The 27,806-nt window shown below is 41.5% G+C and overlaps 1 protein-coding gene across 3 annotated transcripts in view; it reads right to left on the bottom strand.

Annotated features, from left to right (window-relative positions):
• cacnb1 (calcium channel, voltage-dependent, beta 1 subunit) overlaps positions 1-27,806 on the bottom strand; it is a 464,251-nt gene that overhangs the window by 53,479 nt on the left and 382,966 nt on the right. Inside the window, exons 4-8 of one of the 3 annotated variants that reach the window (XM_073071735.1) lie at positions 25,696-25,818; positions 17,460-17,593; positions 15,540-15,610; positions 13,306-13,463; positions 3,106-3,186 (exon numbers count right to left, since the gene is read on the bottom strand). In XM_073071735.1, the coding sequence (XP_072927836.1) occupies positions 3,106-3,186; positions 13,306-13,463; positions 15,540-15,610; positions 17,460-17,593; positions 25,696-25,818 (567 nt within the window). Of the gene's footprint in view, positions 1-3,105; positions 3,187-13,135; positions 13,156-13,305; positions 13,464-15,539; positions 15,611-17,459; positions 17,594-25,695; positions 25,819-27,806 lie in introns of all 3 variants that reach the window. The other 2 variants (XM_073071736.1, XM_073071738.1) reach the window with 2 other exon arrangements.

Genomic DNA, 27,806 nt, shown 5'->3' with positions numbered 1-27,806 from the left:
CACAAGGCACCATATCAGATCCCATCCACCATCACTTAAATGCGGAGAAGTAAGGCCTTGCATTTGTGTAGCATCCTTTATGACCTCACTGCCAAAGATGGTGTGATGTCAGGATCAATGTATCCAATTTACACAAAATGAGAGAATCATCTGTTTCACCTCCCCCACCTGCCTACCGAGCCCTTCGCCTGGTTTCATCTATCATCTTCAAGCTTGTACTCTGACCCCTCCTTCACATTTTTATTTTGGCTTCTTCCCCCTTTCCTTTCCAGCCTGATATCTCGGCCTGAAACATCAGCTCTTTATTCCTCTCCATAGATGCTGTCCAACCTGCTGAGTTTCTCCAGCATTTTGTGTGTTTTACTCTTAATTTCCAACATCTGCAGAATTTCTTGTGCTTAATCACCTGCTTCATGTGCATCAATCATCAAGAACCCCCACCATCCAGGCCATGCTCTCTTCTCACTGCTGCCATGAGGAAGGAGGTACAGGAACCTCAGGTCCCACAGCACCAGGTTCAGGAACAGTTAGTACCCTTAGGCTCATGAACCACCATGGATAAATACTCATCTCAGCTCTGGAGTGATTCTACAACCAACAGACTCACTTTCAGAGACTCAAATTCTCAGTATTATTTTATTTTCACAATTTGTCTTCTTTTGCACAATGGTTGTCAGACTTTGTTTATGTATAGTTTTTTGTGAAATTCTATTGTATTTAATTTTTACTGTACAAGAAAACAAATCTTGAGATCGTATATGGTAGCATATACGTATTCTGAAAATAAATTTACTTTGAACCTTTAGAGTTATTGACTAGGAAGTGGGGTAGCTTCCTTGCTCTTCAATTTGGTTTTTTTTTGCCCACTCAAACAGAATCTGGTTTAACATTGAGCAAAATACATGAACTGCTGGAGGAACTCTGCAAGTCAGGACCGGAAAGAGAGTGGGCAGAAACCAAAATAAGAAGGTGGGGGTGGAGCACAAACTGGCAGGTGATAGGAGAGACCAGGTGTGGTTGAAAGGAGGGTGGGTGGGGACGGGTAAATGATCTGAGAAGCTGGGAGGGGCTAGGTGGAAGAGTTCAAGAACTAAAGATGAAGGAATCTGATAGGAGAGGACAGTGGACTAAAGGGAGGGTGGTGGGAACCAGAGGGTGGTGATGGGCAGGCCATCTAAGAGAGAACACCATCTTCTGGGCAGCCCTCACTCCTTACTGCAACTGGAATTTAGTCACAAGGAGTGGTAAAAGCTATCTCACAACACCGGATAACAGGGACTTGGTTTGAGTACAGTGGGTCATGATAAGTCGTCAAAGTTCAAAGTAAATTTATTATCAAAGTAATTTTTATGTTACCATATACTACTCTGAGATTCATTTTCTTGCATGTATTCTCAGTAGAACAAAGAAATACAGTAGAATCAATGAAAAACTACACATGAACAAAACAATTTATGTGCAAAAAAGACAAACTGTACAAATTCAGTTGGGGTTCACCTGGATTGGGCCATGCTGAAGGCTTTACCACAATAGAAACAGAACGATTCAAATGGTAGATTTTTCTTCTGAATGAAGGATTCTACTATATTCACCTTCTCCAGGTGTAGCTAAGGGCCATAGCTATACCTCTGTATTAGTGGGCTGCACGGTTTCAGTCCTGATCAGGCCCCTCCCTCCGCTCTTTCACCAGTGTATCCATGCCTGCATTGTTGCTTCTTCCTGCACTAATACAGAACTCAAAAATCTCACATCTTTGCTGTAATTTGTATCTTGCTCTCACTTTCTCCAACATTTCCCTTCCCTGTGTCTCCATCTCAGGGGATAGGCCAACCACTAACACTCAGATTCAGATTTATTTATCACTTGTACATCGAAAGATGTAACCTTACACTACTTTGCTTACCAAGTACCAACATCCTTCTAAATTAAAAATACTCGAAGACTCCTCAGATTCAGATCCATTTATTGATCAAATATACATTGAAACATATATTGAACACAACTTAAGGCTGTGCTGGAGACGGCATGCAAGTGTTTCCACACATTCCGGTGCCAATATAGCATGCCTGTAATGCTTAGCTGAACAACACAGAAGTGGACAAGTGGACAAACTCTCTTAGCTATTTTAGCTTTGGTTTCACCCATCCTGTCTCCAGATAGGACGAGGACTCCATTTCATTATCCCAGATCCCCCATCTATGATGCATTCAATCCATCGAGGAGACTTTCCACACTAGTCCCCTCAAAATGTCTTCCTGAACTGTGGGCAGAGCTGTTGTCCACATCTCATTTACTTCCTGCACCTCTGCTCTCACCCTGCTCCCTGACCCAGCAATAACACAGTTCCCCTGCTCCTGACCTTCCACACCACCAGCCTCCCATTCAATGGATTACTCTTCACAAGTTCTGACAAAGGTTTCTGACTTGGAACATTAACTTTCTTATTCCAGAGAAGCAGCCTGATTTACTGAGTCTTCCAGCATTTTCAGTCTTTATTTCTGAAATACAGCGTCTGCAGACTTTTAACATTTGAATATTGATCACCCTGAAGTGCCCCAACCAGACTTTAGAGTTTTTCCCTGCTACAGCTCTGGGTCAAGGGGAACATGGCCATGGTCGGGTCAGGCTGGCTACTGAAAAGAAATTAAGTTTGAAATGGCCAGCTAAAGTATAACACTAAGGAATGAGACTTGAACCCACAATCACCTGACTTCAAGGTAAAAGTATCACTGATCGAATCATAGCCATTGTTACTACCATCAGTGAGGATGCACAGGAGCTTGAAGACCTACACTCAGTGATCCAGAAACAGTTTCTTCCCCTACGCCTTCATATTTCTGAATGGTCCATGAACACAACCTCGACATTCCTCTTTCGCACTGTTTATTTAATTTTTATATGCTGTAACTTATAGTAATTATTAATGTATTTTTTCTGAATTTATAGTAAATTTACATCTTTGCACTGTACTGCTGCAGAACATATTTCACATTATTTAAGTCAGTGATAATAAATCTTATTCTGATTCTGAAGTGCTCTCATTACACACAGGTGAATTTGAGTCAATTTCTCTAAAGAAAATCCATGGGAGGAATTGCTGCTTACCTCATATCCTTTCAGGGATGGACCCACGAGTATGATTGGTCTCATGGAAGGCACCACATCATAGGGAGGCACGTTTTCCTGCTAACCGGGCAAACAGAAGACCACAGCATCAGAATCCTGAACCATATTACTCTGATTATACAGTACAACTGGTTGTCATCTGGTCCATTAAACCTTGCTGACCTTCTGAATTAGTCCCAGCTCCCTGTTTTTTGTCCATCCTTAGTTTCAAGGATAGCTTCCATCTTGCTGTTATCAGACTCTTTAATAGACCTCTTGTATGATAAGTTGGACACTTGGCTTCGCAATCTATCTTGTTATGATCTAGCACTTCATTGTTTACCTGCATTGCTCTGCAGCTTTTGTACTTCATTCTGCATTGTTTTGTTTTATCTTGTTCTACCTCAATGCAATGTGTAAAGATTTGATCTGTACGAACAACATGTAAGACAAACTTGTTAATGTATCCCGTTACATATGACAATATAAACCAATTTCAGTACCAATACCAACACCAACAAAATATCCCTTCTTAAGCAGGTAACCAGTTCCTTTCTGAAAGAGGCCTCACCTCTAATACTGTATAATTTATATTAAAGCATCAAAGGTTTGGTTAATAAGTTTGCTGTTGATACAAATATAGACAGACAGATAAGTTAAGAGAACGTATGGATGTTTCAAGATGATATTGAGTGGGCAAAGATCTACCAAGTGGAGCATAGAACCATAGAACCATAGAACATTACAGCACAGTACAGGCCCTTCAGCCCTCCATGTTGTGCTGACCCATATAATCCCTAAAAAAATGTACTAAACCCTCCATTTTTCTTTCATCCATGTGCCTGTCCAAGAGGCTCTTAAATACCCCTAATGTTTTAGCCTCCACCACCATCCCTGGCAAGTCATTCCAGGTACTCACAACCCTCTGTGTAAAAAACTTACCCCTGATGTCTCCCCTAAACTTCCCTCCCTTAATTTTGTACATTTGCCCTCTGGGGTTTGCTATTGGTGCCCTGGGAAACAGGTACTGACTATCCATCCTATCTATGCCTCTCATAATCTTGTAGACCTCTATCAAGTCCCCTCTCATTCTTCTACGCTCCAAAGAGAAAAGTCCCAGCTCTGTTAACCTTGCTTCATATGACTTGTTCTCCAAACCAGGCAACATCCTGGTAAATCTCCTCTGCACCCTCTCCATAGCTTCCACATCCTTCCTATAATGAGGTGACCAGAATTGAACACAATACTCTAAGTGCGGTCTCACCAGAGATTTGTAGAGTTGCAACATGACCACTCTACTCTTGAACTCAATCCCCCTGTTAATGAAGCCTAGCATCCCATAGGCCTTCTTAACTATCCTATCAACCTGCGCAGCGACCTTGAGGGATCTATGGATTTGAACCCCAAGGTCCCTTTGCTCATCCACACTCTTAAGTAACTGACCATTAATCCTGTACTCAGTCTTCTGGTTTGTCCTTCCAAAATGCATCACCTCACACTTGTCCGGATTGAACTCCATCTGCCATTTTTCTGTCCAACTCTGCAGCCTGTCTATATCCTTTTGTAACCTTCGACAACCTACAGCTCCATCCACAACTCCTCCAATCTTTGTGTCATCCGCAAACTTACCCATCCTTCCACCTCTACATCCAGGTCATATTGCGGGAAAATGTGCAATTATGCATTGTGACAGGAAAAATAAAAAATAAAACTTAAAATAAAAATAATGAAAGAGTACAGAGCTCAGAGATACAGAGGGACCTGGGAGTTGTGGTGCATAACTTTCAGAAAGAAAGTCATGACAGGAAGTTTATTACTGGGATAGATTGGAAAAGGACACTGGCAGGGATGACAGCACAGCAGCAATGACTGGAATTTCTGGAAGCAATTCAGGAGGCACAGGATATATACATCCCAAAGAGGAACAAGTATACAAAAGGAAAGATGACACAACCATGGCTAACAAAAGAAGTTAAAGTCAACATAAAGGCCAAAGAGAGGGCAAAAAACAGAGCAAAGATTAGTGAGAAGTTAGAGAGTTGGGAAGCTTTTAAAAACCAACAGAGGGCAACTGAAAAAGTCATTAAGAAGATAAAGATGGAATACTAAAGTAAGCTAGTCTATAATATTAAAGAGGATACCAAAAGTTTCTTCAGATACATAAAGTGTAAAAGAGAGGAGAGAATGGATATCGGACTACTGGAAAACGATGTTGGAGTGGTAGTAATAGCGGACAACGAAATAGCAGAAAAACTGAATAAGTATTTTGCATCAGTGTTCACTGTGGAAGACATTAGCAATGTGTGGAAGTTCCAGGTGTTGGGGCATGAAGTGTGTGAAGTTACCATTACTAGAGAGAAGGTTCTTGAGAAACTGAAAGTTCTGAAGGTAGATAAGTCACCTGGACCAGATGGTGTACACTCCAGGGTTCTGAAAGAGGTGGCTGAAAAGATCATGAAGGCATTAGTACTGATCTTTTGAGAATCATTAGATTCTTGAATGGTTCCAGAAGACAGGAAAATTGCAAATCTCACTCCACTCTTCAAGAGGGGGAGAGGCAGAAGAAAGGAAATTATAGGCTGTTAGTCTGACCTCGTTGGTTGGGAAGATGTTGGAGTTGATTATTAAGGATAAAGGCTCAGGGTACTTGAAGGCACATGATAAAATAGGTTGTAGTCAGCGTGGTTTCCTCAAGGGAAAATTTTGCCTGACAAATTTGTTGGAACTCTTTGAAGAAGTAACAAGCAGGATAGACAAAAAAGAATTGGTTGATGTTGTGTACTTGGAATTTTAGAAGGTCTTTGACAAGGTGCCACATATGAGGCTGCTTAACCAGCTATGAATCCATGGTATTACAAAAAACATTCTAGCATAGATAAAGTAGTGGCTGATTGGCAGGAGGCAAAGAGTGGGAATAAAGGGAGCCTTTTCTGATTGGTTGCTGGTGACTAGTGGTGTTCCGTGTTGGGACTGATTCTTTTCACATTATATGTTAATGACTTATATGATAGAGTTGATGGCTATGTTGCAAAGTTTGCAGATGATATGAAGATATGTGGAGGGGCAGGTAGTTTTGAGGAAGTAGAGAGGCTACAAAAGGACTTAAACAGATTAGGAGAATGGGAAAAGAAATGGCAGATGGAATATGGAATCGGGACGTATTTGGTCATGCACACTGGTAGAAGAAATGAAATGGTAGACTGGTAGAATGGGTTTTCTAATGGAGAGAAAATACAGAAAACTGAGATGCAAAGGGACGTGGGAGTCCTTATGCAGAATTCCCTAAAGGTTAATTTGCAGGTTGAGTCTGTGGTGAGGAAGGCAAATGTGATGTTAGCATTCATTTCAAGAGGACTAGAATATAAAAGCAAGGATGTAATGTTGAGACTTTATGAAGTACTGTTGAGGCCTCACTTGGAGTATTGTGAGCAGGTTTGGACCCCTTAACTTAGAAAGGATGTGCTGAAACTGGAGAGAGTTTAAAGGAGGTTCACGAAAATTACTCCAAGATTGAACGGCTTGTCATATGAAGAGCGTTTGATGGCTCTGGGCTGGTATTCACTAGAATTCAGAAGAATGAGGGGTGACCTCATTGAAACCTTTCAAATGGTAAAAGGCCTTGATAGAATGAATGTGGAGAGAATGTTTCCTATGGCGGGAGAGTCTAAGACCAGAGGACACTGCCTCAGAATAGAGGGGTGTCCTTTTAGAATGGAGATGAGGAGGAATTTCTTTAGCTAGAAAGTGGTGAATCTGTGGAATTTGTTACCACAGGCAGCTGTGGAGGCCAAGGCATATTTAAGGCAGAGGTTGATAGATTCTTGATTGGTCAGGGCATGAAGGGATATGGGGAGAAGGCAGGAGATTGGGGGTGAGAGGAAAATTGGATCAGCCATGATGAAATGGTGGAGCAGACCCGATGGGCCAAATGACCTAATTCTGATACTATATCTTATGGTCTTATGGATAGTGGAATGCATTATTTGGGAGATTATAATAAGATTAAAGATTATCTGTCCATGCACATTGAACCATACAGTGAAATGCATAATTTGTGTCAAATCAAATCAGTGAGGATTGTGCAGGGCAGCTTGCAAGTATTGTCACACTTCCAGTGTCATCATAGCATGTCCTAATTCACTAAATCTAACTGTACGTATCTTTTTGGAATGTAGGAGAAAACTGGAGCAATCAGAGGAAGCTCCCTCATTTATGGGAAGAATGTACAAACTCCTTATAGACAACAGCAGAATTGAACCCTAATCTTACAGCTGCTGCTGTAAAGCAATGTGCTAACCTTTAGATACTAGTGGTTTTCGCTAGTATGCTCGATATAAAAGGACCACATCTGGAGTACTGAGCACTGTATTGTCTTCCTGCAGGGAAGGATGTTAATGTGTTGGAGGCAGTTGGGGGGTGGTTGTCTGGACTGACATCTGGAATGAGCAGATTGTCTTATGAGGAGAGGTTGGACAGGTCAGTTTCATATGCACAGGAGTTCAGCAGAGCAAAAGTGAATTTGATTGAAACATGCCAGATACTGAGGGGCCTTGTCAGGATGGATGTGTGGTTCAAATTCCAACTCCAGCATCAATGTCCATGAGCGGCTCACCAAAAATCCATTAAGGACATCACACACAAAATTCTGGAGGTGGAAGAACTCATCATCGATCCAAGACCCTTTATCAGGACTGGAAAGGAAGGGGAAAGTTGCCAGAATAAGAATTTGAGTGGGGAGTGGGGGGGGAAAGGAAGGTAAGCTAGTGATAGATGAAGCCAGGTGGTGGGGGGGAGGGGGGATAAAGTAAGAAGGTAGGAGGTGATAGGTGGAAAATATAAAGGGCTGGAGAAAAAGGAATCTGATAGGAGAGTGGACCATGGGAAGAGGGGCACCAGGGGGAGGTGATAGGTTGGTGTGGAGAAGAGGTAAGAGGCCAGAGTGGGGAATTGAAGAAGAGGGAAAGGGGAAGGGAAAAATTACGGTAGTTGTTGGAATCGGTGTTCATGCCATCAGGTTAAAGGCTACTTAGAGGTAGTCTTCACACATGAAGCTGCTTACCAAGTTAAGAGCCTGTGGTATTACAGGAAAGTTACTAAGGTGGTTAGAGCATTGATGATTGGAAGAAGGCGGTGAGTGGAAATAAAAGGATCCTGTCTGGTTGGCTGCCAGTGACCAGTGGTGTTCTGCAGGGGTCGGTATTGGGACCACTTCTTTTTATGCTGTATATAAATGATTTAGATCATAAAATAGGTGGCTTTGTTGCCAAGTTTGCACATGATATGAAGACTGGTGGAGGGGCAGGTAGTGTTGAGGAAACAGATAGGATGCAGAATGACTTAAACAGATTAGGAGAATGAGCAAGAAAGTGGCAAATGGAATATAATGTTGGAAAATGCATGGTCTTGCACTTCGGTAGTAGAAATAAATGTGCAGACTATTTTCTAAACGGAGAGAAAATCCAAAAATCTGAGAGGCAAAGGGGCTTGGGAGTCCTTGTGCAGGACACCCTAAAGGTTAACTTGCAGGTTGAGTCGGTGGTGAGGAGGGCAAATGCAATGTTAGCATTCATTTCAAGAGGACTAGAATATAAATGCAAGGATGTGATGTGAAGACTTTATAAGGCACTGGTGAGGCTTCACCTTGTGTATTGTGAACAGTTTTGGACCCTTCATTTTAGAAAAGATGTGCTGGCATTGGAGAGGGTCCTGAGGAGGTTCACAAGGATGATTCCAGGAATGAAAGGGTTATCACACGAGGAACGTTTGATGGCTCTGGGTTTGCGCTCGCTGGAATTCAGATGGATGAGGGGCGTCTCATTGAAACCTTTCAAAGTTGAAAGGCTGAGACAGAGTAGATGTGGAAAGGTTTGTTTCCCATGGTGGAAGAATCTAGGACAAAAGGGTACAGCCTCATGATCGAGAGGCATCCATTCAAAACAGGGATGCGGAGAAATTTCTTTAGCCAGAGGGTGGTGAATTTGTGGAATTTATTGCCACATGCAGCTGTGGAGGCCAGGTCATTGGGTGTATTCAAGGCAGAAATTGATAGGTTATTGATTGGACTCCTCATTGGTTATGAGGAGTAGGCCTGGAAATGGGTTTGAGGAGGATGAAAAAGAAGGATCAGCCATGATTGAATGGCAGAGCAGACTCGATGGGCCAAATGGCCTAATTCCGCTCCAATGTCTTATGGTCTTATAGATGCAATATGAGGTGTTGCTCCTTCAACCTGAGAGTGGTCTCATCATAGCAGAAGGGGAGTTGGTGAAAACAGCCAGAGTTTTCAGATAAGGAGTTGAAGAACTCTGACCTAGGGTTACCATTTAAGTACAGCTGCTCATTTAGGATCAAGATAAGGAAAGTATTTTTCTTGGTCTTCCTCTGATATCAAATACTATTTAATTCATATGAAAGCTATTTACAAATTTCTATCAGGTTCCAGAACTGAATAATTTAACTGATAACCTTAATAAGGTGCGATCTGATTAATAACTGTTCTAGAGTCATCAAGGCAAAGTGTCATATAGCAGAGAAACAGGCCTTTTAGCCCAACTGGTCAAGATTCGTATTTAAGTTAATCCCATTTGCTCTCACTTGGCCCATATCCTTATAAATCTTTCCTGTCCATGTTAATGTACCTGCCTCTGGCAGCCCATTTCAAACTCTGACTACCCTCTGCGTGAAAATGTTGCCCCAAGGATCCTATTAAATCTCTCTTCTCACCTCTCAAACCTCTTAAACCTCTGCCGTCTAGTTGTTGATTCCCTAATGCTGGGAAAAATACTGAGTGCTTTCACCCTATCTGTGCCGCTCATCTCTGTGAGACCACCAATTTCAACCCGTGCAACCTCTATCCATAAGTCAGTCCCATGTCTGGAGGTGGACACAGTTAATTCCTAGCTGATTTTATACACTGCTTTTAAACCTTCCATTGCAGTGCGGAGGGCAATTCACACCGCAGTTCACATTCATAATCATCTTGCATAGCCCGGTGTGAAACTGACACATGTTATAGCATCGCCGTCTGCAACACCAGTGATCGAGAAGCCCCAAACAAGCAATGTGTCACTTTTGCTGAGCGCAAGCAAAGCCCCAGTGATTCTTAAATAAGCCCAAGCACTCCAGGACAATGTTTGCCAAAGGTAAAAAAAAATTCTGTCAATCCTCATTCCATAAAGATAGTGTTTTTTCCACAAGGCAATGCTTATTTAAAAGCTGTCTCAAGTGCTCAATAAATTATGCTCAACAAAAATCATCAAGCAACAGAAACATTTTTAAAACTTCTTTTCAAAGCAGTCTCTTATGCACTGTAATGTGCTGTGACTTCTAGATTATAACTGGCCTGTATCTGTCCTGAAAGAGATGCCAAAGGAAAATGAAGCCCCATACAAAATGCTGGAGAAACTCAGCAACTGAGGCAGTATCAGTGGAGAGAAATAAACAGTCGACAGTTTGGGCTGTGACCCTTCATCAGGACTGGAATGGAAGTGGGCAGAAGCCAGAGTAAGAAGGGGTCTCAGCCTGAAACACTGACTGTTTATGCCCTGTCAAAAGACGAGCTATCTATTTCTGTCCTCATAGATATTCAGTCCTGCTATATTCTAACAAATACATTAAATGAAACTACTGTCCATAGTAGGTATTGTATTTGGCTTCTAAGATCTGGCATTTCTTTTGATTTATTAGATAAAATCCTGCTTTCATAGTTCAAGCCTCACAATACAAGTGAAAGAACCTGCTCAAATCTATATCATGTAAACATTTTAGCACTTTACAAGATAGTGTGGCCTTTTAAACTGCACTAACTATCTACATTAAGGTGTTAGGTATCAGATTCCATTTCTCCCTTCCAATGGCTCAGCCGCAGTTCTCTGGATGCACATGTTGATTTTTTCTCTCTGATGCATCTGTGAAAAATGAGGAGATTAGGAGCAGTTTACAATCCAACTGTGTGGACCACTCTTGGTTTTTGAATGGAACTTCCAGCTGCTATGTAACTTTTCATCGATTCCTCTTCTCTATTTTTACATTAAACAAACACTTCAGTTCACAGATGCACTGCCTTCTCATAAATCTGCTTTACTGTTGCCATGATTATTGATGGCGCTTCTGTGGTTAGCATTTATCACTGCAAAATCCTATGTCAACATTCCTCATACTATTTTGGTTTCTCGACTCTTAGCAGTGGAAATGGAGACTCCAACTACCAGGTGGATGCAGAACAAAAATGTTGAAGGCAGTTGTCTTATTTATCTGCTGGATGTGGGCATTACTGACAGAACCAGTTTTTATTGCCATCCCTAACTGCCCTTGAGCTAAGAGGCTTGTTGGGTCATTTCTGAAAGCCATCAATCACTCTGCTATGGGGTAATGTATTGTACAGAGTGGATAAGCATGGCAAATGTTCTTTCCTATAGGAATTAGTAAACTTTAATCACTGAAGCTGTTGCAATGGTTTGGTTGACTTGTGAATACCTTAACTGCTACTTGCTCTCAAATTAACTGTATTTAAATTTCTCCATAGCTGTGCTGAAACTTAAACCCAATGCACAGGGTTGAAAAAAAATGCAGAAGGTGGTAAACTCAGCCAGCTCCATCATGGACACTGGACTCCTCAGCATCAAGGAAATCCTCAATAGATGATACCTCAAGAAGGCGGCATTCATTATTAAGGACCCTCACCACCTGGAACATGCCCTCTTCTCATTACTAGCATCAGGGAGGAACTATAGAAGCCTATAGACACACACTCAATGTTTTAGAAATGGCTTCTTCCCCTCTGCCATCACAGTTCTGAATGGACCATGAACCCATAAACACTACCTCAATTTTTGCTCTCTCTTTGGACTAATTTATTTTTTTGTATTTCTTATTGTAACTTACAGTAATTTTTTATGTATTGCACTGTATTGATGCTTAGACTACAACTTTCATGACATATCTCTGTGATAATAAACCTGCTTCTGACTCTGAACTCTTATGTCTGGATCATTGGGTGGAATTCCACTCCAATCTTGCATTTATCAATGATGTGGGTCATTTTAGATTCACTAAACAAGTTCAGAATATTTCAATTTGATATTATGGTGGATACCAATACAAATTATTCTTCTTTGACAAACACAAATGGTTATTGATCACATGGTTGGTTTATGCTTCAATAAGATGATACCTTTTAATAGATAATTCTTCTACTACAGAACTGTGCAAGTCATAGTCATATATCTATAGCTAGGGTGCCAAATACTTTTGCACAGTACTGTAGCAACTTTACATATTTCACTGTACTGTTGCCACAAAAGAACGAATTTCATGACATATGTGAGTAATGATAAAACTGATTCTGATATGGGTCTTTGTTGTGGACAGAGAGTGGGAAGGGATGAGGGAGAGGGAAATCATGGTTGGGAAAGGGGAAAGAAGAGGAGAGGGAGTGGGAAGCATCTTGTAATGATCAATAAACCAATTTTTTGGAATCAAATGACCTTGCCTGGTGTCTCGGGGCCGGGTGTGTCTTCACTCGCACCACTACCTTCCCTGGCACTCCTTCTCTGCCATCTGTCCTACACTCCTTCCACGGTGCTCCATCCTCACCATTTCCAACATTCTTTGCTCCAACCAGATTTACAAACTCGCTCTCTGCTCCACATTGACAAGTAGAGTACTGTGCAAAAATCTTAGGCACCCTAGCTATATATATGTGCCTAAAACTTTTGCACAGTACTTTATATCTAAGGGTTGTGTCATAAATGAACTTTATGCTAAATGTCACTCATGGAATATATTTTATTGTTAATTTATTTGTGTTAATATTATGTTATGTGTTGTGTGTGAGTTATATGTACTGTGTTTTACATCTTGGTCTGGAGGAACGTTGTTTTGTTTGGCAGTATACATGTATATGGCTGAATGACAATAAACGTATTTGAACTTGATGTGTGGGGTATATTTTATCAAGACCTTTGGCTAATGCTGCAGCCTAGTGGTTTAATAAGAAGTAAGCAAATGGAATGATAAAATCCAGACTTACCGATTTCTGCTTCTGCTTTGCTGTTCACGTGCGCATGGAAAGATAGCCCAAGAGAAAAACACAAGGCATGCATGTTATTGGCAGGTCTCTGAGACATAGAAGCAGCAGACATGTGTGGCACGTGTGCTAGCTCGTGCAACAGGCAGCTGTGCTCACCAACGAGGCGTTACCTTCTTAAAAAATGGGATTCGTTTTGCATTGGATGGGGGAGTCGTGACACTGCTAACGCTCGTTTTAGGGGACCGATGGTTGGTTTGTGAATCACTTTCTTCTGCATCTAAGTCAATGGCATCTACATCAAAAGCTAAATTAGTCAAGTCCGTATTTCCTGAGAAAGGGGAACAAGATAAGGTTTGAAATGTAACTGATATTGAGGTAGGAAACATAATCAGCAGCATCTTTAAATCAGAAAGGAGAAACAGCCTGATTCTAAAGCAGCCCGGAGAGTCGATCAGTATGGAAAGAAGACTCACTGAGTCCATGTCAACCACATGAGCACCCATCCTTTTCCCTCATTTCCATCAACACTCCCAGGATTTCGTTGCTCATCCGCAAATTAGGGGTAATTTATAGCATAGAGCAGGTATTACACAGTCTACACTTCAGTCGTTACTCTTAATATATTTATTTAGAGATGCAATGTGGAACTGGTCCTTCTGGCCCAATTAACCATGCCCACCTGTTTATCAATAGCCTACAGGACAAATTACACTGACAAATTAATCTACTAATTTGTACATCTTTGGACTGTGGGAGGAAACTGGAGCATCTGGAGGAAACCTACGTGGTCACGGGGAAAATGTACAGACTCCTTATAGGCGCCACCGGAATTGAACTCTGAACTTTGGAACACCTCGAGCTGTAATAGCATTGTACTAACCACTACACTATCACGGCACCAGCTAAGTTTAAATAACTGGTGAGGCAGAATTGAATAGTTCTGTTAACCACTTTTATGAATTATTTACATATTAGGTTCAGAATCATCCTCTTCCCTGATCAACTTGAACAGGGCTGTGGCCCCCTGAAACAGCGGGGAGGTTTCCATCTTCTGCATTAACTTACTCAGTGGCCTCTCAGGCTCAGCCTGGTAATTTACATATCATCCTGGGCAAACAGGTCTCAATAGGAACTGGCTTAAAACATTCTTGGTCCTTCTACTCCTAGGCCACTGCCTCAAAAACTCCAAACCATGACCATAATTCGACTCAGTATGACCCAGTCACTGCTCATCATCATACCCACCACGAATGAACCTGATCAATTATCACCCAGTTGCACTCATATCTACAGTGATGAAATGTTTTGAAAGGTTAATCATGGCCTAAACCTGCTGCAACTTGTCTACCACCACAAAAGGACTACAGCGGATGCAATCTCACTGGCACTTCACTCGGCCTTGCACCTCCTGGACAATTTCAATACCTACATCAGGCTGCTGTTTATTGATTCCAGCTTAGCATTCAACACCATCATACTCTCAGTACTAATCTCGTGAAATATAGTTTACAGTACACTTTATGTATTGCACTATATTGCTGCCACATTAACAACAAATTTCATGATATACTGTATGTTTGTGATAATTAACCTGATTCTGATTTTAAGGGTCTGATCCTGATTGTCCCTCCAGCTCTCCTCCTAACCAGATAGATGAATCCATCCCAATTCCAGGAGACCCTGAATCACTCCTAACCTAGCCCACCAGAGTCCTGGGCAGCACATTTTCTTTCACAAAGATGTGCAAGATTTGAGTAACGAATACATCAAAGCAATACCCACTGTGTCCACCAATGAATGCACACAATAATTTCTAAACAGTTACACTTTGTACTTTTCTAGGTAGGATCACCTCAACTATCCTCAACTAAAGCAACTGGACTACCTCCAAACTATCAACCAAAGTGGCTAAGAGAAGCAATAAGACATGGGAGCAGAATTAGGCTGCAATTTGATCATGGCTGATTTATTATTGCTCTCAACTGCATTCTTCTGTCTTCTATCTGATTCTCTCGCTTTAGGATTAGAGGGGAAGTTATATACGCTATTGATCTGGGTGAAGGAAGATGCAGGGAATTGCACATCAGACTCTGCAGTAAAAAAATATTTCCCAACATTCCTTCTGCTTTGGAAGGCAAGAGGACAAAAACAATTTAAGTTAATTCCAACTAAAGGTTTTAATGTTCATCTATGTTTTTACTTGACTGTCATCAAACCTCCATCGTATTCCCAGAATTTGTTGTTTCATTTGAATACTCCAAGTTCTTTCTCCCCTTCTTGAATTTTCTACTGGCTTACTCGACTGGAAATCACAATATTTTTCTTCACAAGGGTGATGGAGTGAAGCAGCTGCGACAAAAACACATTTTACCAGAGCTTTCAAAGAGAGATGCTTGGCTCTTACCTGTGGCAGGTGGAGTTGGCCTCCGGGTTCCAGTTACATCTCCTAGACTAGAACTGGAGTTTCCTGATTTACTACAACAAAATGTAGAACAAATAAAGTTAAAAAATAGGACTTGATCAAGAAATTATTGAAATTATTCTAATTGGGTTAAGTGATGAATGTATTATCTCAAATGCAATTCCACGAAAGTATCCTGCTCCTCTGATTAATGGAAGATAGTTTAAAAGACAGTTGAACAGGCGCATGAATCAGGAAGGTTTAGAATGGGCATCTTGGTTAGTGTAGATCAGTTGGACTGAAGGGCCTCTTTCCATGCTGAATAACTCAATGAATTCTATGAATGGGGGCAATTGTGGTAAGCTTATGAATCTTGCTCTTAGGGTGTGAGCAGACTAGATGGGCTGAATGGCCAAATTGTTGTTCCTGTGTCTTGTGGTCTCATGGGCCAAACCCATAATTGGTGTGAGGCGTTGGCTCTTGTATGTTTGTAGATGCACTGCTGTCTGCCTATCCCTTCTGGAGAGTCTCGAGGTTACCCTACCTCAAAGCGGGTCCTTCTGATTCTGTCACAGGTGGTTGTCCCTGACGATTATTGTTGGGGGCGGGGAGGGCAGGACACTCTCCTCCAGAAATAAATCCCTGCCAAAAGGTGAAGTGGCAACGCCACTGATTGCAGAGTTCCTGTGTTGTGGGCCTACATCACAGGGACATGTTTTCAACATACACTGATGTGTGCGCAAGTCCATAAGACCTAGGAGCAGATTTAGGCCATTCATCCTATCAAGTCCATCCCACCATTTGATCATGGCTGTTTTATTATTCCCTTTCAACTCCATTCTCCTACCTTCTCCCTGTAACCTTTGATGCACAGACTAATCATACATCTAGGCTTCACAATTCTACACTATGGCTTACATTTGATCTACATTGGGTATAACTTTAGCAAATTTCTCATGGTTAGATGCATGAAAACATGTCCAATCAGGAAATATCTCCCATTAGGCTGCATTCTGGAGCTAGTGTATATAGCAAATATTAACTTCAGCTGCAACCAGTCTTCAGATCTGAATGTGGGTTGTGGATTGATTTCAAAATGCAGCTCGAAACAATAAATTGCAGACCAGGAAGCACACACATTCTGCGTACATATGAATGCAGTCAACATGAATACGACTCAGAGATCACAGTGGTGTCATAGGTAGATAGAGTCGTAAAGAGAGATTTTGGCACAATGGCCTTCATGAATCAAAGTATTGAGTACAAGAGTTGGGATGTTATGTTGAAGTTGTATAAGTTGAGGCAAAGTTCAGCGTATTGTGTGCAATTCAGGTCATCTACCTACAGGAAAGATATCAATAGAATTGAAAGAGTACAGAGAAAATTTACAAAGATGTTGCTGGGACTTGAGGACCTGAGTGAAAGGAAAAGGTTGAATAAGTTAAGAATTTATTCCCTGATACATAGGAAATTGAGGGACAATATTAGAATAAATGCAAGAGGGCATTTTCCATTGAGGTTGGGTGAGATGGAAACTCGAGTGGAAGGTGAAATGTTTAAGGGGAACCTGAAGGGGAACTTCTTCACTCAAAGGGTTGTGTGGGTGTGGAATAAGCTGCCAGTGGAAGTGTGGATTAGATTTCAACATTTAAGACAGGTTTGGATTAGTACATGGATGGGGTGGTATGGTGGGCTGTAGGTCTAGGTGCAGGTTGATGGAACTAGGCAGAGTAACAGTTGTGGGATGGACAAGATGGGTAGAAGGGCCTGTCACTCATGGCAAGACTAGGTCCAGCAGTTGAATCCCTGATCTGAGGCAAGTGGTCAACCCAAACCAATCTAAGGCTTGACCCAGGAGTCAACTAAAAGGATGACTGAGCATGGCAGTGATGAGTATAGTGGATCCAAAAGGTTGCACTGTACCTTGAAAGTCTTCCTTGCCTCATTTTCTGCTCCTGTAGTAGTCTGATGTTCTCTAGCTTAACCGGGCTTGGAATGAATCCCACCTCACATCCTTCTTTCACCAGCCGCCCTATCCACCAGTCGTTGTTGTATTTCTGGAAATGAGAGAAGAGTGAGACTTGCCAATCATTATCTGTTAGCTACATTCCTGAGACAGCAGAAAGTATCAATAGAGTCTGGTTTGCATTATATACCAGGTTGCGTTCAAAACTGTTTGCAATTTCTTGTGATCTTGGGCTGAGCAGTTGCTACATGCACTCAGACAGGATGCTTTCATGGTGCACCTGTAAAACGTTGGCGAGAGACATCAAAGACATGTTATATTTCTTTAGCCTTCTTTGGAAGTAGAGGCACTGGTGTGCTTTCATGGCCATAGCATCCACATGGCTGGACCAGCACAAATAGTGGATGGTCAGGGCATCAAAATTTACAGGGAGAAGACAGGAAAATGGGGTTGAGAGGCATAATGTCAACCACGATGGAATGGCAGATCAGATGTGATGAGCCAAATGGCCTAATTCGGCCTCTATGTCTTACGGTCTTGTCTGTTTCCAGTGGTTTCTCGGAATAAAGACAAGCAAGATCTTGTCCACTTCCACAGATTTGGTCATCACTCCCTAAATATCCTTTTGACATTGTTGCTTGTAGGCCCAATTCAGAACACTGTTGAAGAGTAAATAACCTTGTTGAGTTTGGAATCACATAGGGGTAGACCAGTTAACATAGAAACATAGAAAACCTACAGCACAATACAGGCCCTTTGGCCCACAATACTGTGCTGAACATATACTTACTTTGGAAATTACCTAGGGTTACCCATAGCCCTCTATTTTTCTAAGCTCCGTTCAAAAGTCTCTTAAACGACCCTGTTGTGTCCGCCTCCACCACCATCGCCGGCAGCCCATTCCACACACTCACCACTCTCTGCGTAAAAAACTCACCCTTAACATCTCCTCTGTACCTACTTCCAAGTACCTTAAAACCCTCTTGTGTTAGCCATTTTAGCCCTGGGAAAAAGCCTCTGACTATCCATATTATCAATGCCTCTCATCTTAAACACCTCTATCAGGTCATCCTCCTTTGCTCCAAGGAGAAAAGGCCAAGTTTACTCAATCTATTATCATAAGGCATGCTCCCCAATCTAGGCAACATCCTTGTAAATTTCCTCTGGATCCTTTCTATAGTTTTCACATCCTTCCTGTAGTGAGGTGACCAGAACTGAGCACAGTATTCCAAGTGGGGTTTGACCAGGGTCCTATATAGCTGTAACATTACCTCTCGGCTCTTGAACTCAATCCCACGGTTGATGAAGGCCAACACACCATATGCCTTTTAACCACACAGTAAACCTACGCAGCTGCTTTGAATGTCCTATGGACATTCCATAATCCCTCTGATCCTCCTTACTGCCAAGAGTCTTGCCATTAATACTATATTCTGCCATCATATTTGACCTACCAAAATGAACCACCTCATACTTATCTGGGTTGATCTCCATCTGCCAGTTCTCAGCCCAGTTTTGCATCCTATCAATATCCTGCTGTAACCTCTGACAGCCCTCCATGCTATCCACAACACCCCCAACCTTTGTGTCATCAGCAAATCTACTAACCTACCCTTCTATTTCTTCATCAAGGTTTTTATAAAAATCACAAAGAGAAGGGGTCCCAGGACTGATCCCTGCGGAACACCACTGGTCCATGCAGAATATGACCCACCTACAACCACCATTAGGTTCCTGAACCAGCATGAATAACTTCACTCTCCTTAACCCTGAACTGATTCAACAACCTACAGACTCACTTTCAAGGACTCAACAACTCACGTTTTCAGTATAATTAATTAATTAGTTAATTTTATTTTATTTGCACTATTTGTCTTCTTTGCACATTGGTTGTCAGTCTTTATGCATATTTTTAAATAAATTTTATTGGATCTTTCTATTTTCCTGTAAACACCTGCAAGAAAATGAATATGGTGAGATATACATACTACACTAGAAGGGATAAAGGTGTAGACTATTTTCTAAATGAGGAGCATACTCAGAAATAGGAGGGGCAAAAGGGACTTGGGAGTCTTCATGCAGAATTCTCTGAAGGTTAACTTAAGGGTTTAGTCGGTAGTAAGAAAGGCAAAAGCGATGCCAGCATTCATTTAGTGTGGAGTGGAATATAAAAGCTGAGGCTTGGTAAGGTATTGAACATTTGGAGTACTGTTAGCAGTTTTGGGGCTGTTATCTAAGAAAGGATGTTTTGGAGAGGGTTCAGAGCAGCTTCATGGGAATGATCCTGGGAATGAAAGGGTTAATGTAGGAGGAGCATTTGAAGGCTCTGGGCCTATAGCTGCTGGAGTTCAGAAGAATGAGAGATTATCTCATTGAAACTCATCAAATATTGGAAGGTCTAGATAGAGTGAAGATGGAGAAGATGTTTCCAATAGTGGGAGAGTCAAGGACCAGTGGGTAGAGCCTCAGAATAGAAAGATGTCCCGTTAGAACAGAGGTGAGGTGGTACTTATTTTACCAGAGGGTGGTGAATCTGTGGAATTCATTGCTATGGACAGCTATACTCAAGTAATTGAGTATATTTAAAGAGTAGGTTGATGGGTTCTTGATTAATAAGCGTGTCAAAGGTTATGGGGAGAAGGATGGAGATTAGGCTTAAGAGGGAAAACAAATCTGCCATGGTCAAATGGCGGAGCAGACTCAATGGGCCTAATGGTCTAATTCTACTCCTATGTTTTATGATCTTATGATCAGGGGTTTTAGCAGCCAAGTAGAAAAGTGGAACTGAGTCTAAGCTGTGAATTAATAAAACAGATGCATTAATCTAAAGCACAAGAGTATGAAATTTGAAAAGGTTAACTGAATTCTGATTCTGATATTTAGAAGTCTGGAACTCAAGTGGTTAGACACCATGGTGTGGGTGTATGAAGCCTTGATTCGGGTTCCACATCTCAGGACTGGAGTATCAGAGAGAGTAAGTACAAATGTATCAAAATATGCTTGAGTTACAAGGAGAGACTGGACTGCTGGGACTGTAAGGGGAAAGATTCTAAGGGGACAAGGGAGTAGATTTTCACACATAGGGTGCTGGATATGTGCAATGAGCTACCAGAGGAAACGGCAGAGGTGGATACAATTACAATGTTGAAAAGATATTTTGACGAGTTCATAGATAGGAAAGTTTTATGATAAGGGCCAAATGTGAGCACCTTAATCCACATGGATGAACTTGGCTGGAGAGCCTGTTTCCAATCTTAGTGATTCTATGACTATGAACAACAGACCTCTAGGACTAACTTTTGAGGAAAGGTTACACAAAACAGTATTGACCTGAACAAAGCTTTCAATATATTAAGAAGAACGGATAGGGAAGAGAGAGGAAAATAATTGGGGCATCTGGGAACTAGGCCAGATATTAGAGCCAGTCCTTTACCAAGTGGTATTTGCAAACCCTTCTGCAGGGAGGGAGTTGCAGAGGATTGGAATTTTACCAGTAGCAGTTCACAAGAGGTCAGTTGTTAATTTTAAATCAGCAATGAACAGTTTTCTGTATTAAAGCATATGAAGTGTTCAGGTACATAGAATTACATCACAGATCTGTCATGATCTCACTAAAGGGTATGGCAGGCTCAGAAGGCTGAATAGACCATACTGTCACTCCCCAGTACAATGGCTCATGATTAAATGATTCCAGTGTCCTGGCCTCACTTCCCATTCTGGTAACACACTCCATCACTTTATTAGCTTGTAGAAAGAAATACCTCTTAATATTTGATCACACTTGCACTCTTTACCCTAAACCTGGGTCCCTTTTTCCAGCTGCCATGTTATATTCAAGAGATTCTTCAGGTGCTGGAAATCCAGAGTAGCACATACAAAATGCTGGAGGAACTCAGCAAGTCAGGCAACATCTATGGAAAGGAATAAAGAGATGATGTTTCAGGCCTCATGAAGGGAGGGTCTCAGCTTGAAATGTTGACTCTTCATAGATCCTGCTTGACCTATTGACATTCAAAAGCAATTGTTCCATGTTTACTTTTTCATTCCTGCTAAATACATGCTGGTATTCATGTACTTATTCACATTCTATTATCCATACTTTAACCTCTAACTTTATTTTTTATTTAATTCTTTATTCTTTATAACTATTGAATGCTGTTCTTTTTGTTGTATGTTGCGCCCTGACCAACACGTTACAGCAAATTCCTAATACGTGTAAATGTATCTGGTGAATAAAGTTGATTCTTGATTGTTGAGTAAGTTGCATAGGTTCAAGAATTCTAACAATCATTCCAATCTATCCCTAGACACAGAAGGCCATGGAGAACTCAGCTCTGAATGATGCCACAGAATCCATTATAGAAGTTGGTAGAGTGATTGGAAGCAAACAAAGTTCAGTCCTTCAGTATAAGAGACTGCAGATGCTAGAATCTGGAGCTACACTCAAAAGCAGTGGAGGAGCTCAACAAGCCCATAAGACCATAAGACATATGAGCAGAATTAGGCCATTTGGCCCATCAAGCTGACTCTGCCATTCCATCATGGCTGATTATTATCCTTCTCAACCCCATTTTCCTGCCTTCTCTGTAACCTTTGACCCCTGACTAATCAAGAACCTATCAACCTCCGCTTCAAATGTACTCAGTGACTTGGCCTCTACAGCCACCTGAGGCAACAAATTTCACAGATTCACCACTCTCTGGCTGAAAAGATTCCCCCTCAGCTCTGCTCTAAAGGGACAATCCTATATTCCGAAATTGTGGCCGCTGGTCCTAGACTCCCCCGCTATAGGAAACATCCTCTCCACATCCACTCAATCTTGGCCTTTCAATATTCAATAGATTTCAATGAGATCCCCCCTCATTCTTCTAAATAGCTGTGAGTACTGGCCCATAGCCATCAGACATTCCACATACATCCTCAAAGGTCAGGAGGCATCTATGGAGGGAAATGGACAGTCAACTTTTCAAGTTGAGACCCTTTATTTGAAATGGGCAGATCGCAGTATCTTCCTCCAAGCACTGCAATTATCAGGATAATCAAAAACCAAAAAAAGACTGCGGATGTTGGAAATCTTAAATAAAACAGAAAAAATGGGAGTCAAGAGAACAGCTGAGTGCCTCATTGCAGGACAGGAGGCTGTAGGGTGGGTTGAGAGTCAGGTAAGGAGGGGGGTGGTCAGGTTCTGGAAAAGGTTATGACAGGAGAAGGTGATACTGATCTACATCTGGTTGGGTAAAGTTACATTGGGTAAATCTGGCTTTCTGGGAGACAGGATCAGATGGGTTTGGGAACAAATTTATGAGTGAGCTAGGTCAGGCAGGGTCATTAGGTTGACTTGTTACTAGTGTTGCAGCAGGATGAGTGGTTCCCAGTATTAGTATTAGTCAGGAGTGCACTCAAGGAAGTCTCCTTTAGATAACTTAGAGGGCAGGCTACCAGGCCCCATGAATGCCTTTAATATAACCTTGTCTGATCTATGGTGGCCTCAGCTTCTCCTGAGCCAGTTCATTGTAACCCTCAATACCTTGACCTTTCAAATATTTACCCATTCTTTAAATACAACCAATGCACCACTCCCCTTGGTGACAGAGACTTCTAGATATTCACTACAGAAGACATTTTTATGCACCTCAATTTTAAATGACCAGCCCCTTCTTTTGTAGCCATGTTCCCTGTCACTAGCAACTCTTCCGCTAGTGAAAACGTATCAAAATCTGCCACGTTTAGCCTGCTTACAACCTTATATGTTTCAATAAGGTTACTCTTCATTCTTTTAAACTTCAAGGAATTCAGACCCAAACTATTGAGCCTCTCCGGACAGGATAATAGTCTCATCCCAGGAGTTAGCCTGGTGAATCTCTTTCAGACTGCCTTCAATGCTACTATATCCTTTATTAGCTAAGGTAACCAAAAATGTGGTCTCACCAACAATCATTACAGGTAAAACCCTCCCCACCATTGAGAACATTTAGAGGAAGTGCTGCCACAAGAAAGCAGCATCAATCATCAAGGACCCCCACCATCCAGGCCATGCTCTCTTCTTGCTGCTGCCCTGGGTACAGGAACCTTAAGTACCACACCACCAGGTTGAGGAACAGTTATTACCCTTCAACCATCAGGCTCTTGAACCAGCGTGGATAACTTCCCTCACCTCAAGTCTGAACTGATCATTGAACAACCTATGGACTAACTTTCATGGACTCTACAACTCATGTTCTCAGTATTATTTATTTACTTATTTTTCTATTTGCAGAATTTGTCTTCTTTTGCACTTTGGTTGTTTGTCAGTCTTTGTAGTTTGTCATTGATTCTATTGCATTTCCTTGTTCTACTGTGAATACCTACAAGAAAATGAATCTCATGGTAATATACGCTGACATATGTGTACTTCGATATTAAATTTACTTGGAACATTGAATTGTAATAAAACCTTCGTAGTCTTAAACTCTTAACACCTTTGCAATAAAGGCCAACGTGCCATTTGTTTTCTCAGCCACCTGTTGGACTTGCCTGATCAAGTTTTGTGATTCACAAATTATTTCTAGCTATGTCCTCTCCAACCCACTGCAATCCTGCCCTTGTATTCATCCCTGTCTTCTATGTGGCCTCAAGGTCTTTCAAGGAGGTTACCAGGAAAGTCAATGAAGGCAAGGCAATAGATGTCGTTTACATGGTCAAGGTCCTGCATAGGATAAGATAGTAAACTGGATCATGAGATAAGCCAGAGAGTGTTAGCAGATGTTTGCTTCTCTGACCGGAGGCCTGTGACTAGCACTGTTCCACAGGAATCATTTAAGAGACATTTGGATAAGTACATGGATGGGAGGAGTAAGGAGGACTATGGTCCACGTGCAGGTCAAAGGGACTAGGCAGCAAAATAGTTCATTACGGACTAAATTGGCTGAAGGGCCTGTTTCTGTGCTGTAGTGCTCTATAACTTTATGGGAACAAGTTACAACAGGCACACAGATATAACCATGAGTAATGCAGGGATCAGACATGAGTAGATGGCAAAAAAAAATCAAGATATCATGGGGACACTTTAATACCATCAGCTTGATGCTTTTCTGCATGGCTTGCTCCTTATTTAACCTTTACTGATAAAACACAGTTTGCAGGTTGCACAGTTCTGTATCAACTTCAAACATAAGGCATCATGCCCATTGATAATGTCAAGAATACAAGTAACAGCTGGGAAATTATGTCAGGAAGTGCTTGGTCCAATTTCCCAGCTGAAAAGGCTTCCCATGGAAATCGGCACAAACAATTTAAATCTGCAAAAACAAAACTTTTTACGGTCAACTTGAGCATAAAAGCAGGCATAAGTGGATTCAGCAGTATGAGCTAGGTATGTTCAGTAAGACAATATGCATCCATATCATGGCATGTGCCCATACACAAGTGTACATTGTATGCACCCATCCATAACTGCATTAAGAAGGCATGCATAATGCAGAATTATATGAACACTACATAACTGCATGCGCAAGTGGGCAGACACAGTATGTACTCTTTAAAAATGCATTAAAGTAGCAGGTGACCACACACAAGTACATGGACACATGAACACACGTACAGACACAGTATACATATTATGATATTATGTACCTGAATATACATAGGTGCAAGAAAAAGGCACACACCTGTGTCAAGTGTGCAGGCAAATCATACACCCAGGCACAAGTGCATTATCAGAGTATGCACCCTCATAAGATGTATTAATACAGTGGTCACCCACACATAAGCATTGTAATAATATGTATCCATGCATGATCACATACTGCATTAACATGAGCTCAAATGTAATGGCATAACACATTCGCAAGAATGCATTTAGGGATAAAGTAGGCATATGTTCATGAATTTATAATGTTCCCCCTAACATAGATACATCTACGGAAAGGAATAAAGAGTCAATGTTTTGGGCTGAGACCCTTCACCAGGGAGGGTTAAGAGGTCTTGATGAAGGGTCTCGGCCCAAAAAGTTGACTGTTTATTCTTTTCCTTAGATGCTGCCTGACCTGCTGAGTTCCTCCAGCATTTTGTATGTGCTACTCTGGATTTCCAGCACCTGAAGAATCTCTTGAATATAACATGGCAGCTGGTTTCTAACATCTGCAGAATGTTTGTGTATATCATTACTTCAATGATTGAACATAACAATTAAAATACAATTAGCAGAGCACTTACTTCTTTGATGTGTAGAAAATCTTTGGATTCAAAGGAGATGGCCATGCCTTGCACAGGGACATCATCATTCTGGCTGGGGTTGTAGCCGACATTTGTTCGAACAGCAAATGCAACAGGCTTGGTCTAATAAAGCAGATAATTACATTTAAATGTATGGTGCATACACTTTAATCCATTCACCTGTGCTGAACATTTACACTAAGCCTATGTTAACCCCTTTTCTTTCATTCCCACATTCCGTTCTCCTCAGTTAGAGGAAGGACGTGAAAGCTTTAGAGAGGGTGCAGAGGATGCTGCCTGGACTTGAGGGCACATTTTATGAGGATAGGTTGAGTGAGCTAGGGCTTTTCTCTCTGGAGCGAATGAGATGAGAGGTGATTTGATAGGGGCGTACAAGATGATAAGAGGCATAGACCAAGTGTATAGCCATTGTCTTTTACCCAGGGTGGAAATGGCTCATACAAAGGGGGATAATTTTAAGGTGATTGAAGGAAAGTATGGGGGGGGGGTATGTCAGAGGTAAGTTCATTGCACAGAGTGGTGGGTGCATGAAACACCTTGCCAGGGATGGTGGTTGAGTCAGATACATTATGGGCATTTAAGAAACTCTTAGATAGCCACATGGATGAGAGAAAATTGGAGGGCCATGCCGGAGGGAAGGGTTAGATCGATCTAAGATTAGGTTAAAAGGTTGGCTCAACATCATGGGCCAAAGGGCTGTAATGATCTATGTTCTAATTCCTTCCAGATTCTACCATTCACCAACACTCTAGGAGTAAGTTACATTGACTGATTAACCTACCAACCTTTGGGATATGTGAGGAAATCAGTGCATCCAGAGGAAACCCAGATAGGCAAAAGGAAAAAAGTGCAAACTCTACACAGACAGCATTGAACTAACTCTTAGCTGCTGTGAGCCAGTATTAGCTCTATTAGCTGTGCCATTGTACTGCAATTGGATTTTCACAGAATAATAAGACCTTCATCTTATCAATTTGAGCTGAATTAAAAAGTCATAGATTTGTAGAGCAATGTAACATGGATACAGGCACTTTGGCCCAACCAGTCATTTTCTCTCTAAGCCCATCTCCCATCCCTCCATGTACCTATCCTAGTGCTTCCCAAAAGAAACTATTGAACCTGCCTCATCTGCTTCTTCTGGCAGCTCATTCCACATCCATATTCAGACGCTATGCGCGTTCTTGTGAATGGCAGATAGTTATTCAGCCATTTACAGACCTTATGCAAATCAAACAATAGATTTTGTTCTGAGGTCTGGGTTGAACTTCAGTCTGCTGTCAGAGGAATGGTGGCTCTGTGTGTTCCTCACAGAACCTACCAAGCATGGGCAAGTTACACAAATGTTTATAATGGTCTGATAGTCCTGTTCAAGTCTCTTATAGTTATCATGGTCTTTGTTAAAATGTCTCCTCCTTGGCCTGATGCTTTTAGAATTCTGATCCTGACCAATATAACACTGATCACTCTGAAATGGATCCAGTGAACTGGGTGAATAGGTTAGGCCTGCACACTTTGCAATTTAGAAAATTGAGAGGCGATCTTATTAAGAAAAATAAGATTCTTATTTAGATTAGTGGAACATTCAGTAGCCTTATAATAGTGGGATAGAAGCTACCCTTGAACTTGGTGGTATGCGATTTTAGGCTTTTGTATCTTCTGCCTGATGGGTGATGGGGAGAAGAGAAGAGAAGAACAAAAAGGAAATCCAACTCATCTTAAATGAGTGAGAAAGGAGTGCTATGTGAGTTCAGAAAACCTGCAGGCCAGAGCTCTTGAGAATTGGACACAACAGGAGTTGCCAAGATAACACCAAGTGTCATTCAACGAACACAATATCCGTGGCAATCTTAGTTAGCTTCCATCATTTGTGGACCTTAATAGGATTGCAAGTATTTGACACACTTGACACCTGAGACACTTGCAGGAGAAAAGTCAGAGAGTAATTGGAAATTGGTAACTGGTTCATTACTGTTACATGACACAGTGAGCAACTATGATTTGCTTTCCATTGACACAGATCATTTCACCACTTTTGGCTCTGTAAATGAGAAACAGAAAGGAAGTATTTACCAGCTCAAAAGAGAAGAGGA

Source organism: Hemitrygon akajei, chromosome 18 (genome assembly GCF_048418815.1).
Source record: "Hemitrygon akajei chromosome 18, sHemAka1.3, whole genome shotgun sequence".
NCBI lineage: Eukaryota > Metazoa > Chordata > Chondrichthyes > Myliobatiformes > Dasyatidae > Hemitrygon > Hemitrygon akajei.
This window is presented reverse-complemented; position numbering and strand designations above follow the sequence as displayed.